Here is a 14,857-nt window from a genome sequence, read left to right on the forward strand (position 1 = left end):
CTGCCTTCAGCTACTATCGAAATTTTCAAACATCACAAAGATTACAATTTAGCTAAAATCTCTGTAAACCGTTTGTACTTTCACGAAAGCACAGTGTGCTTTTGTATGGGAAAGTTCTGAGTAAATCTTTTGCGAATGTTGCAAATATAACAGACTATCTTCGGATGAGTTTGTATTTATTCTTTTTAGCGTTGTCCCATCGTAGTTGTCTTTCGTCCTAATGTAAGTGAACGCAACACAAGGTTGCCAGATCCGCAGTTGTCGGAAATGTGATTTTATTTAATTTCTTAATAAACTGACTTAAAGGAATACAGAGATAGATAGAAGAATAGATGCTTCAGATTAATTTTATTTAGCACATTTAATAACCAAATGAACCAATGCGCTACTGAGCCATTTTGCAACATTTTGCGTATTTCCCTTATTCTACACAATTTTTCACCCCTTCGGATTAGCACACAATGCAATCCTTTGGGGAGGAAAAATATCAATTCCACTTTTTACACTTCTGATTTTCTGATTAGTCAGCCTGCAGCGTGACATTTACAATTTTCAGGTCTTCTCAGCCCATTTTTGTGAAGTTCTTTCCCCAGACCTGGCAACCCTGGTGCGCGCATACACGCATGCGTGAAAAAAGTTCGGCGCTTGTACTAGCTCCTCCGCTAGTCACCTCTCATCAGCGGAGAGGGAAGTAACGTTTTTGAGGGGATTTAAAGACTTAAAAAAAAAAAAGAAAACTGGAGACGACGTTAGTAACTGAAGTGACACATGGAGGACGGTGGGGAACTGTAACTACACCCACCACGTCTGGTGTCGGAATCTCGCCGCGCAGGGAGATGTTCACGAGTGTGCGGAAGTTTGTGTTTACTGATGTTGTGTTAGCTGGCAGCTAGCTGACTGGCCCTGTTAGCCTGTTAGCGAGGAAGGTGCGCGCGCCTGGACGTTATATGTTCAACTTAACGGTGGAGTGAGACAGCAGACATGTCCCCTTCTGGTTGTATTAGAACATTATATATACATTTTAAAAAAAGTCAGGTAGATGTTACGGTAAGCTGTTAGCTCCAACAAGAAACTCTTTGTAACGTTGGCCAGGACCTTTAAATCTCGTGGGATCGAGTGAAACCCCAGCAACTTATTCTGATTCAGGGAAGAGGAAAACCCACGTCCACATCCACGAGTCACGACCCGCAGGTTCACTTCAGAGCTGCGCCGTCAGTCGTTTCATCGTCACGGATGACAGGCTCGTAACTGTGGAGACCCTTGCACAGTCCTCACTAACCGGACCTAGTTCACCGTCCCCGTCTGTGATGGACCCCCGGTTCAGCTGGTGAGACGCGTGGACACGGACCAGAAGAAGCCAGACCATGGGAGGATGCGTGGGGAGATACTGGGAGGGCTGGGATGACACACAGAGCCGAGGCTCTTCCAGGAACGGCGGGCGAGGAGGTAAGATCTGCGTGTGAGTGGTGGTAGTAATCAGGAATGAGGTACCAGTACCTACACGTACCATTTTCAGTACTTTATATTAGTTTAAATTGTTCACTACAAGCCCAAACGTTTGTGATTCACATCACTGTCTATCACATTACTCACTTGCTCACTTAAGTACTTTATTTGTTACTGATGTTTAAACTGTATATCAGTGATTCTCAAAGACTGCGTTGGGACCTGTGTTTGCATTTGTCATGACATTTATTAAGGTTTCTTGAATGCATCTTGAAGCTGCTCTTACAGGCTCAAAAAAAAGTTTGAGAACCACTACATCTACAGCATAGATGTAGTGGTTCTCGAACTTATTATACCAAGTACCACCTGAGAAAACATTGAGCTCTGGAAGTTTACCCCATTATCGCCAACAGTGGTGTAAATAGTCTAAGCAAAGTCAGCTACAGACTTTTCACAGGAGGCAGATTTATTCCCAATAAGATAATTTGCTCTCTTATCATTCTCCTTTTCCTCATATATACTTCTTACACTGGTATATAGTGAAATTAGATTGAGATGGACTGAGAGATAAGGTTTGAGGTAAGGACTTTTTTGTTATTTGATTCATTTTCTATACAGTCCGGTCACATACCCTGGTATATACAGTAGAACAGTATTTCTAATTTTCCACCAGAAGAAGCTCACGTACCACTGGTGGTGCACGTACCACAGTTTGAGAACCAAGGCTATGACTGACGCAAGACAACAGCTGGAATTAGTAAAACCATTGAGAGTATAAACTTTTACGATTTGTTAATTGCATTGTGACAAAGATATCTTTCAAAGTCAGTTTAATTATGCATGTGCTTAGTATAAATACACCCAGTTTACTTTAACGTGCAAATAAAAGACCAAAAATGCCAACACTGGTCGAAACCTGCTCTTTCCTCATGCGTTTCACTCCTGTATCTCCAGTGACCTCTTGTGCTTGGGTTTCACCTCCTTCCTCACCATTGTTTTATTTGTTCTGTGTGGAAACCGTGACTGCTGGTACACACTGTAAAAATACACTTTAGCACGAAGCCACACAGCTAAAGAAAACCCTTTTCTTTCTCTCTCGGTTGGTCAGTGAGGCGTTTTGCTTTTACTGTTCACCACCGTAGATTCTCGTAAAGGTTAAGATCATATGGGAATGATTATTGATTATATTGTACAGAAACAAACACTGAAATTCCCTTGATATGTAATGTAATAACATCCACATCTGTATATAGCAGAAAGATGTTGGCTGGTACAATTTTGCTGCCTTCAACTTACATTTTAAGGTCAGTATAGATCCATTCTGTTTCCTCCCTTTACTTTGGAGAAAGTCAACAAATAAATTAAAGCAGAGTAAAATACTGTAAATATGTGGTGATGCGAGTAAAGTAGTTGATAAATTGAGTTGTGTGTAATCGGAATGGGCTAGGTACATATAAGTTTATACTTTCTGCCGACTCCTTTTTTTAAATTATATTTTTGGAAAAGGGTCCCATTCTTTGTGTCCAAAAAATCTCAAAATGTCACACTTGTGTTATACGACTTGTGTTTTACGACAATAATGCAAAAACGCAACTTTATGTGCATGCTCCATGTCGTCTTCTCTATTTTTGGAGTGTTTATAGCTGTATTTCTATCATGGTACGGGTTGGAATTGGCTTGCTTTTGGACTGAGAACAATACTTTTACTTGGTAGCGAGATATGTTGCGTGATGTTGTACCGGTGCGACGACAACGAATGACAACTTTGAATGCGACACAATGTTTGTATGAGAATAGACTTCCATGAAATATTTGCAATGGAGTGGCGTTTTTCTGTTGCGCAAACAGCTGACTGTCGTGGGTGGAGCCGGTCTAGCTCCGCTCTGACCTTACTGTACCATTTTACTCTGGTACCCCAAGAGAATGGTGCCAAAGAAGCAGTAATTTGGTACTATTCCTAATGGAAATGCAAAAACATACGTACCATACTGTACCAAACTGAACCGTTCCACTGGATGGAAATCATACACTACATTGTGAGTAGTTTCATGTTCATGAAGACGTTTGTGGAAACAATGCTGTGTTTATGGAAAATGTTTTAATAACGAAAACAAAAAGGTTGAAATGGGAAAGTTCTGTTTCTGTGTGGATAACACCTACTTGTACAGATTCACCAACACTACACCTCATCCACCTCACATCGCACCTGCAATAAAGCTGATTTATTTTCTCACGCCAACAATTTAGAGCCTGTCTCTCAATCCAACAGTCTCCCTCTTGTGTATCAGCTGCTGTCTGTGGTGGTAACACATCACCCCGTGAACACCATTCTTCAGTGTAGCGAAGGACTGGGCAGGATGTAATTGTTAACCACAAAGCAGAGTCAGTTACATTGATTCCTGCGGATGCTGAAATGCCGATGTTTCCCATCAGGAAGTCGAGTTCATGTTCTTCCCAGAAGATGACATTCCCCCTAAGATAAACACTGGCACCCTGCCCCTCTTTTTTTTGTCCTTCTACACTTGTCTTTGATAGTGACACATGGGATTTGGATCACTGCTTCAACACTGAGTAAATGTTATATTTACAACCAGACTAAACTGAATGACGCAGGCGCCGCGCAGCTGAGTTGGCAGACGGTGTGAAATTCTGCAGAGACAAAAATATCGGTAACATCCAGCATGGTCTTTTTAATGACATCCTGAAAAGACAATGATTTGTCAATGGTATTAACATTTCATCCCATCAACTGCTGCAAAGCTCCTTTCTGTTGAGATTGTTCAGAGGTTTAAGAGTCTGTGAGTCATTTGGACGCAGGTTCTGACATCTTTATATTGGTTTTTCACTTGATCCTGTTCCAGCAGCAATTGTCTCCAATTTATTTCACAAAGACAGGATGTTTTCAAAATGGTTTCAAGCTTTGTATCAGGGAAACAAAGGAGACATTTTTGACCCCTAGCCACTTGGAAATATCCCAGAATGAGCTTTTCTCAAGCAGAATATGTCATTTTAATGTTTTATTCTTTCTTTCTTTGTTACTTGCCAATGCAGCTGATGAATAGACTATTTAAAGTCAAAGCTGTCACAGCTGAGATTCCCAGGATTTTGGCGGCGGGTTCATGGTAATATCCTTCCCTGATTGCTATCAACTGACAACTTCCTATGACACCAGACTCTGATCAAAAAAGAACAAGTCACATCATGCCCCACTGCGTCATTCCCTGGCTGCGCTAACGGGGAGAATCGTCTCTGCTCAACATCCTCATATAGAGAGCTATGTGAAAGGAAGAGGTCGAACACAATAGAACTCAACAGCTGCGGGGATGGAGACAGAGAGTAGGCCTCAGCAATTATAATAGCGTGGTGGAAAATCCGAGCAAACTTGTGAGAAAATGTGTCTGAGGCTCCAGATAAAGAAGAAAATCAGCCTTCAGAGGAAGGGTGACAGTTTAAACAGGAGAAAACTGATTATTATCAGATGGGCTTTCTTTGAGACTTTATCTTATGTTGCAGAATGACACATGTACTGTTGTGTTAAGGCAACCAGCGACACAGAATGTGGCATTGAATTGTCTGTGTGGATTCATCTTGTGTCTGGTTGTCTCTTGAATACCGGTGCATGTTCGCTGGTCTCTGTTATTCAGCAGGAAATGCAGGAAACGGTCATTATTTGCCTCATGTCCAGGGAGTGTTGGCTGTTAAATGTTTTAGGGGCTCAAAGCTACGTTAAGTGTTGTCGTCATTTTCTCAGAAACGGGTACAGTAAAGCTGTAACGGCCACAGATGACCCTGTGTTCTTTGTTTTGTTTGTTTCTCAACACAGGACACCAAGAAACCTTACATGCACTATGATCCTTATACCTTGTTTATGACACACCTTTTACTACTTGGTAATAGCCTCCTTAAGCTTTAAAACATTGTGTAAATTCTGCATTACACTGTGATTTGTAGTGAGTTTAGCAAAACATTTCTGTTATTTTAAGAAATCCTGTTCTGTCAATGAAGGTACAGTCACAATACAGGTGCTAAACACGTCTAAAAGACTTTGGAGGCAAACTACATCTGGAGAATCCTTAGTGCGGGGTCATATTGCTGCGTTCCACATCTGTAAAGACCTGCTTCACGTTTCTGGAGTGCGTACAAGGTTGTGTTTCCCTTCATACTTAAAACAATGGCTGGCATCAGTCTAGCGTTCCACACATGTACACATTGTACATGTTGCTGGTACTGGTGGACTTCTTCATATCACCTCAAGCAATGTCGTATGGTTGGCATCATGTGTGCATGTATTCATTCATGTAGGGTCAAAATGGAACCGCATAGAAATGAGCAGATGATGAAAATTGCATCGTGCAGACCTTAGAGGACGAGTGAAAGTGTGACCCTGCCCTTAGCGGTCACACATCTTTTGGTGTTATAACTGTGCAGTGCATCAGCTCTGTAGATAATATCTGCTGAAGATATCAGCGAGAACATGTCTGTAAGAGATAAAGAGTGAGTCTGTTAGACCCTCAGCCTTTGTTTTGGTCCACAGCTTCAACCACAGAGTTGCTCACAATACTGTGCTATTTTGACAAATTCACTAATATGAACCATACAGCAGTAGAGCTGTAGAAGTAATTGTTTTCAAACTGAAATCACAGTTTGAAACAAACTATGCAATCAGTTATTTTATGCAAGACATCTGTAAATGGTTTCAGTTATGGCAATTTACAGTTCGTTTTTTTTTTCTAATTTAATTGAGGCTTATTTTATAAACAATTTCAATTGCAGTATCTGCCAGAAAAATCACAGTTAGACATTGTCAGCCATGAGGTTGATCTGCCAACTACTTATCAGTTTAAAGTTAGTATATCTGCAGTGCAGAGGGCAACACATCTGCTGCTACACACAGCTCACTGGTTCCTCCACAACCTCAGAAAGACAGGGGAGGGTGTGGGGTTTATCAGTGGCGGGCCTAACGGCCCTCTGTTGTCACGGCAACGGCAGTAAACACAATGTTAAGGGCGTTGAATGGTCACCCTTTTGGTGAAGGCACAAAAACAACATGGTTAGGTTTATGAGAGGATTGTGGTTTGGGTCAAAATAAGTACTTTTCTTAAAGTTTGACTTCTGTGAAACTAAGGCCTCCTCGATATTGTTATTATCTAAAGATGCTAGTATTAACAAAAACATGTTGACAATATGCAGATCAGATGGTAGAAAAAGGACTAACAATCATTTTAATATTGCCACCTTGTTAATGTTCGACACGTTTACGTCTTAATACGTGAGAATACACTTCACATCCTCTCACCGCTCCTGTCCCGGGACTCTGAGTGGTGGTGGTGAATAAGTTGGGATTCACTCTTGCTCCAAGTGCTAATCCTACACCAGCACACATCCTCCAACTTTACTCCTCCTGAGCCGTCTGCTCTATAAATAATTTGTTTGAGAGAAAGGCAACCTCTTGGATGAGCACTGTCTTCTTCATACTCTCGTCTCCATTTTCCATCACTCCACTCCTCGTCAACTGGCATCTCTGCGCCGCAGGCATTTTGTGCATGAGCTTAGGCCTGTTTCATATTTAAGAGGGTGCTGAAAATGTGTTTTTGACGGTCTGTGGATTTCAAATCGGTGTCTGATTTAAAGAAGTATATTTCAGAGTTTCACTTTTACAGTACATGTACATGAAACTTTCCAATTGTGTTTTCATTTCTCCGTCAATTTAGTAATTGAGTAAACAACTCTGTCCACTATCTTATTACCTGCACCTTCCATTTATTCTACTTTTTTTTAGCTCCGTCTTTCAAAAAGATCCTTTCTTACAAATAATATTGTTTTAACAAAGTATCCAACTGATATCAGTAGGAATTCAAGGTTGGGCAATTGGTATCGGTGTCAGACGGGTGGGAAACAAAGTGTTATGGAGCCACCATCACTAGTATTGTGACCCTCCACTTAGACTAGTGCTCTCCTGGCCCCAGGTGTGCATCATGTTTACACTGACTGCTGGCAAACACAGGTAAGGTTACATAGACGGATATAAGCTTCACATGCTTCATGCATTTTGCAAACTCTGAATGACCTGCTAAATTTAGATTCGGATGACACAGTGGGATTGAGGTGGGGTGTGATGTTCTCTGTCTCTGGTGACAGCTAGCGTTTCTCTCTGCTGGCAGTGCCGTTTATGACCGCAGAGAGATGAAAGCACAGGATGCAATGTCGTGTTGTTCAGCCATCAATCTGTCCCCCGCAATCCAGAAATGATTGTCTCGCACGGGTCGGGTTTGGTCGCACATGGTAATTCCTTCAAGTGAAATGTAGAGGAGAATGCGATGAATTTAAATGCCGTTTTTTAAACGTGTAATAAATATATGTTAAATGTGTAAAAATTGGGGATAACAAGTAGAAACTTCAGAACAGGAGTTTATTTACGACAGGACAGTGAACACAACACATAGGCCATCTGCAGTGGATGACGTGATATCAAAAATCAGCAGTTACACTTCAACAAGAATTTTTCAAGAAGAACTGAACGTTGTTAACTCATGTGGTGATAACTCAAAAGGTTGTGTGATTCGTGTACCGTAACCATAAATAACCCCAGCCATCCTCTGGCAGATTAGTTCAGGTTGCTGCCTTCAGGCCGCAGATGCAGACTGCCGTGGTACAGAAGCAACAGACTTAATAATTCTTTTGTCGTTGCTGTCATTATCGCTCTCGCTGCTAGTCTTGTCTTGTCACTGTTTTTGTTAGTGTCTATATTAAGCTGCAGCTCACTCTAACAGTGTCTGGTTCGGGTCAGGTTCAGATAAAAACAATTCACATTGTAGAGTTCAGGTCTGGTTTGGTCAAGTCCTTATGTACACCATAGCAGAACGCCATAGACGCCAAAATGTACCATTATCTAACAATCCTTTCCTCCACAGGACGCAATGAGCCTCTAAAGAAAGACCGGCCCAAATGGAAGAGTGACTACCCGATGACGGAGGGACAGCTACGGAGCAAGAGGGATGAGTTCTGGGACACGGCTCCAGCATTCGAGGGCCGCAAAGAGATCTGGGACGCGCTGAAAGCCGCTGCTGTGGCACTGGAGTGTAACGACCACGAGCTGGCGCAGGCCATCGTGGACGGAGCCAGTATCACACTGCCACATGGTGAGACCAGAAAATACACAAAAATAGAACTGGAAAATTAAGGTTGGAAAGGTGTAACTTAAGTTGTGCTCTGCTCTTCAACACCTATTTCCAGGTACTCTTGCAGAGTGTTACGATGAACTCGGGAACCGCTACCAGCTGCCTGTTTACTGCCTGGCTCCGCCCGTCAACCTCATCTCGGAACGCAGCGACGAGGACCCCAGTGACAGTCCGGAACCCCCTGTAGCACCCAAAAAGGAATTCCAGCTCAAGGTAGTCCCCATAATAGTTTAACACAGATACCCTTATTTAATTGATCCCCATCAGGACTACTGGTCCTGACAGAGCTTGTGCAAAACAAATAATCATGAGATTAATCGTTAGTTGCAGCCCTGGCAGAAAGCAGTAGTGATCACAGTGCATCACCACTAGCTTGTCATTCACTGCTGTTCTTAAAAGGGCCATTGGAAACAAATGTGGAGTTTTCAAAGCTGTGGCCTTGTCAATTCTTTTTTTTCGTTCCATATGGTTGTTTAAACTTGTCAACAGATGCAGTGCAAGTGCAACATGATCATTTTTTCCATGTCGTCATCTCCTTCATCTAATCCTATCCCATGTCCCCTCGTCCCTCCCAAATTTACAGCAGCCAGATGAGCAGATATGTTAGGAACAAGAGGACATAAGTAACAAGGATAATAAAAAAAACAAGCTAGCAAACAATAAAATTAATTAATTTACGTACAGAAAGGACTGAAAACAGTCCTGTGATAAAACTGTAGTTCCTGTTTTAGGGCGAGTTGGCTTTTATTCTTGAAATACAAAAGACAAATCTGACGTGTGTGTCCCCCTCCCCTGTAGGTACGACTGTCATCAGGTAAGGACCTGCGCCTCAGTGCCAGCATGGCTGACACCATAGGGCTGCTGAAGAAGCAGCTGCAGGCCCAGGAAGACATCGACACCACCCACCAGCGCTGGTTCTTCTCTGGCAAGCTGCTCACGGACAAGACGCGGCTGCAGGACGCTAAGATCCAGAAGGACTTTGTCATTCAGGTCATCGTCAACCCGCAGGCCCTGCAAGACCCCAAGCTGTCACCAGCCTTGTCTGAATAAATGAGAATCAACAGGAGTCCAAGTCAACAGGACAAGTGAAGGGAGGACGGATGGGGTGGCAGACACTAAAGGACCAGAGGTGCATCTTAAAGTAGTACTTTGAGGGTTTTTTTTAGTGTGGGTGTATGAGGTATTGACAGTGATACCATGTTCTGGAACCAGTCAGCAAAAGGCTCACCTAATTAAATGTACACGTGAAGAGGTCTAAGATATCTTCAGAACATTTTAGCTTCTTCAAACTGAAGTTTGTGAACTGCTCACTTTCCCACACCAAAATCCATGATGAAAATCAGTGTTCTTAGCTTGTGACGACACAGGAGCTGCTATTCTGCGTCTTTGGATCATTTTGTGTCACTTTGTTAAGTCTGAATTAAGGATTTCAAACACTGAAGTCACAAAACAAGACATATGAACTTACAAATGGAGTCAGCAGTGGATCAACAACTCCTCTGTGCCATGATGTAAAATCGCTGATTTTCTCTATGGACTTTGGTTTGGAGAGCGAGAGGTTTCCAGTTGGAAAATTCTGCCTGACAGCAAAGTAAAGCAGCAGACGTGTTCTTAAGATGCTTTAGACTTAAACGGGTGTAGATTTTTAGTAGCCTTTTTATTCGAAGAGCACCGTGAACTCAGTACTTCATACAACCACACTTAAATACACCCAAATTGTCCCTTAAATGCTGAAAATAAAACTAAAGTGGTGGAGGTACGTACCAAACTACATGAGGGAGAAACTCTAAAGTGCTGCTTTGTTTTTATCTTTCACGTGTCGTTGAATTTTTGGGGGACATTATCAAGTCAGCCTCTCCGTCTTTTGTCACTTTGAACTGTTAAAGCGAACGTTTATGAGAATTATCAGCCTTTATGTGTGTGTCACATACTTAAGATCCTGCCTCTGCTCTCTTTGTCCGATCTAATGGTAACTTCAGTGCCAATGGAAGAAAATGCAGCAGAAGTAGAAGCACATTTCTTCTTGGACACACCCATGGACTCCTCTGCTCCTCCACAGATCCAGAGGGAGGCGGCAGAGAGCACCCGAACATTTCCCCCCCCTCTTACCCCACTCGCCTTTCTTTTACGGAGGAAATAATGTAATCTGATCTGAGCTTTTTTGCACATTTGAAGATTATTTCTATACGTTTTTTTGTGGTAGTTTGTGTGCCTTCTACATGATAAAACAAACAAACAAACAAAAAAAAAGGGTCAATGTCCGGGAAGATGCTAGTTTTACCACTAAGCTAAGCTCTCTGTGTTTTTTAGATTCAGGAACTCTTTAGATTGACCCGAGCTGTAACTGTTGCCTTTTTTTGTATTATTCTCTGAATCTTTTGCTGAAAAATATGTGGTGTGTGTGTATGTATGAGTGTGTGTTTGTGTGTGTGTTAGGGCAAAAACAATATACAGTATATTTACTCTATTATTTTTCAGTTTGACGTAGCTCACTGAGACACGACTGTTTTCCCCCGTCATTGAATCAAATCTTTTGCATTCAATCATATCATAGGGCGATATAAATTCCCACAGTCTTAAAAGCAGTGTTACCGTCCACTTAATGTTCCACCTAGACCACTAGGGGGCAGCATAAAATGTCTTTTAGTCTCCTTTTGTCGTCCACCTGATGAATGTTAATGCTGTGTTCAGTCGCCGTTTCTCCTCCGGTAATTTACAACCTTCCGTCTCTTCTCAAAATGCTTGACTTTCTTCTTCACCAGCGTCGATATAGAAAATGGCCGCCCAGCAAATGTATTATGTGATGGGGGGGTGTCAATGAGAGCCATTAGTGAAGCAGTGAACCAAAACAATGAGCCAGAAAAGCTGCAGTGTTGATTCTCAGTATTATAAACAACCAGCTGACATAAAAAAAATTAAATATAATGGATTTTAGACATGATCAGTGTCTGTGGCATGTGATACTTTGTGGACATTTCTCTGAAATTGTCCAGAAAGTCTGTGTGTGAGAAAGAAATGTTGTATTTTGGAACAAAATCTCAGCTACTGCATTACTGAATCTACTGCTAAATCTCCAGTGTGTAAGAATTAGTGACATCTAATGGTGGAACCGAGTATTGCAACAAACAAGCCTTCAGCCCTCCTTTTACCTGTGCGTCAGCGAACTACGGTGGCCTTCACATACCAGAAAAGATGTGTGCGTTTTTAGTTTCTGCCTGAAAACCCAAGATGCACACTGTGGCTGTTCTACGGCTGTGAAAGACAAAAATAATTTTGTATTATTTACAGCAGTTATACACCTAAACAAACGTACTTGCTTATAAATCCTCCTAATTGTTACACACTGGAACTTTAATTTTCCTTCAGACCCCATTTTCTGACAGTTCATGTCTAAAAACAGCAATAGTTATATAGCTATAGGACTTGAACTATCCCTAATGACGTCACAGTGATGTCATTAAGAATGTGGGCAGACGATCATTGTTTTTATTCACTGCTTTACGTTCATTTTTTTTTCATCAAATCACTTTTTTTTTGTTTCATTTACAAATCGTTTATTTTGGGAATTTCTCACTAATATTAATCTAAACTTGAATGAGCATTTTTCTCTGTACGTGCAATACATTATAGACATAGACCTCATGCATATCTTATATTTTTGACTTCATTAAGCACCGGGTGATGAGTGTTATTAGAATCATGTCAAACTGCAGGTACAAACCCGCCTGTTACAATCATTCACTAACCATTCACAGACTTTCCTTGCTGTCTATTTTCGGGTCCGTCCTTGTGTGTTTGCAGGTTAGGGCGTTTACTGAGCCTCAGGGTGAGGAAAAGATCTGCTCGCAACGTTTGTTGGCGGCGGCGGCCTCGCTGAAAGTGAGCCTTTGTCCTCGCGTCTCTCACCATCTGTCGGTAGTGTGATGCAACACGGAGCGACTGTCGGGTCCCTCAGGGTATGAACTCACAAAAAAGGAAGCTCCTCGCTTATCGCTGTGTAGCAAACACAAACCATTTTTTGATCCCTTATCAGTACAGAGTCGCTTACAGTAAAGTCACCGCTGAGGTGTTTCCAGGGAGGCGAGCACACATTTTGTTTTAATCATGGTTAAATGTTTGGACACAAAGCATAGACTGTATGTAAGAATGGATGTAGTCTTCTGGGGGGGCAACTCGTTAGGGAAGTACATGTAAAGATGAGCTTACTCTTGAGGATTTCCTCAATCACTGGTTTCCGCTCTTCAACAGAACATGATGTCAGTTTTGTAAATTATGTTCCAATGGAAAATGGATGATAAAGAATGACTTAAGAGAGAGTCGATTGTGATTGACGGCTGATTCTTTTGCTGGACACTTTCTTTTTATTTGCCTCCTGAAGACTAAGTCCATTTTAATATTGCCTATTCAATGATTGTTATATTGCCTAAATCTACCCTGATGACAAATGTAGCGTAGAATAGTCTGACTATTAATATTTGACATACGTTTTATTTGTTTGTTTACAGCAGACATTTTTGACCTGTCATAGAAAATGAAAAGCACAAGTGTTGTTTTTTTATATATATATTACACAGCATAGACGCTGCGTCACGTGTCACACAATTAACATGAATGATTATGTCCGTTAAAGGTCCAGTGTGTTTTATAAAGAAGAAAAGTAGTGGTGAGACTGCAGATTCTGCTCACTACTCCCAATTTCCCAAGTACTTTTGGGAACTACGGTGGCCTTCACATACCAAAAAGGATGTCTGTGTACCTCATTTTGCTTAGGCTTAGATTGATTAATACATTTTACACACTGGACCTTTTAGACAAGAGTTTTACTCCATCCGTGAAAAGTCATGTGCCTGGTGCAGATCCACAAATTAGCCACAGCCAATCAGAACTCTTTTCTATCTTTCTGCTGTTTTTGTTTCCAGTGTTTAGTGTAAACGGAGGATTTCAGTGAGTTGTCACTCCTGTGTTTTCCAATCCACCTCAGTTATTAGTTAGTTAGTTTTAAGTAGTTCGCACCAGCTCAGCTTCAAGTCCTGCCACTCATTTTAGTTTCACTAAATTTGTTTCCGGTGCATGAAGTTGTGCCTCGAGTCAGTTTTATGCAAAGTTCCCCTCTTCTCCTTAGCTTTCATCTGGAAAAACAAAACTGCACTCAAGTTTCACTTTATTCGGCTTATGCGCAGCTTTTAACTGTATTTTTCAGTCCTTTTTCTTTAGCGGAATGGGTTTATGCTCCCATCTTTTGAGCGGTGGAATGCGACGAGATGTGGTTGAAAGCTCCAGAGTGACTCTTGAGTTCAGATTTTCCAGAACATTTGCACTTTTCCTCTCCATCTTCGCTCTACAGTTCTCTATTCAGGAACAACAACAAACGGACGTGGATCAGTACACCGGTCGAGATGCAACACATTTAAATAAGAAGCGTAGCTAGACGTCTCCGTGACGACACACAAGGGACTAAAAACCATATGTTTATTAGAACTGGTTCTACAGTAAAAGCCATAAAAAAAAAAGAAGGAAATATTTATCTCACAGAAATTATCACTCATTGTCACTGTAACAACTCTATTTCCCAGAAGGCATTGCAGTAAATCTCAAAACAGTCTTTCCACATTTTCTATACCGTAAAGTGTAAAGTATGTCTAATTAAAAAAAAAATAAAGAATTAAAAAAAAAATCGGTATATTTAGACAAAGAGAAAAATTAAAGTCGTTATATGGATGTTTCTTGATGATGAATGACACACAATTTATTTTACCACTTGGTGTGTGTTCATTTTATATGCTGGTTTCCTTTTAAATCATGTTTTTAAACTGTTGAATAAAATTCAAAGTATTGTATTGTTCTGCTTTTTCTTCCTCCTTCCTTTTTTTATTTTTTAAATGACTGAGATCAGCGAGTGTCAGAAGTCAAAATGACACAAGTTCACCCCTTTGCCACAAGATGGTGCTCTGCTCTTCTGCAATCACTCCAGTGAAACCTGGGCGTCCAGGATCATCGCAAGTAAAAACACACTCAGACATTACACAGCCTTGTTATGTTTTAAACACATTCAGGCAGGAATCTATTTATTTACAATGTGTGTGGAGGATGGTTAAAATATGAACATAAGCAAAGATCTTTTTAAGGGTATTGAGTTATTATTGAATCTTATTTTTCTATTAGATGGAGTGAAATTCTTTGTCAATCAGTGTAATAATTCTCTACATTTCCCAAAAATGTTAAGCAACCACTTT

At 41.1% G+C, this 14,857-nt stretch overlaps 1 protein-coding gene across 1 annotated transcript; it reads left to right on the top strand.

Annotated features, from left to right (window-relative positions):
* The first annotated feature begins 657 nt into the window (after positions 1-657).
* ubtd1b (ubiquitin domain containing 1b) lies at positions 658-14,461 on the top strand. Its single transcript, XM_058621069.1, has 4 exons — positions 658-1,446; positions 8,358-8,585; positions 8,680-8,837; positions 9,423-14,461. Exons 1-4 carry the CDS (start codon positions 1,365-1,367, stop codon positions 9,672-9,674), a joined length of 720 nt encoding a protein of 239 aa, XP_058477052.1. The 5' UTR covers positions 658-1,364; the 3' UTR covers positions 9,675-14,461.
* Positions 14,462-14,857: the final 396 nt, after the last annotated feature.

This window comes from Solea solea, chromosome 21 (genome assembly GCF_958295425.1).
Source record: "Solea solea chromosome 21, fSolSol10.1, whole genome shotgun sequence".
Taxonomy (NCBI): domain Eukaryota; kingdom Metazoa; phylum Chordata; class Actinopteri; order Pleuronectiformes; family Soleidae; genus Solea; species Solea solea.

Coding starts and splice junctions, on each gene's coding strand:
- ubtd1b (XM_058621069.1), top strand. CDS start 1,365: ATGGGAGGATGCGTGGGGAGATACTGGGAGGGCTGGGATGACACACAG. Junction 1,447..8,357: donor CAGGAACGGCGGGCGAGGAG/GTAAGATCTGCG, acceptor TTTCCTCCACAG/GACGCAATGAGCCTCTAAAG. Junction 8,838..9,422: donor AAAAGGAATTCCAGCTCAAG/GTAGTCCCCATA, acceptor CCTCCCCTGTAG/GTACGACTGTCATCAGGTAA.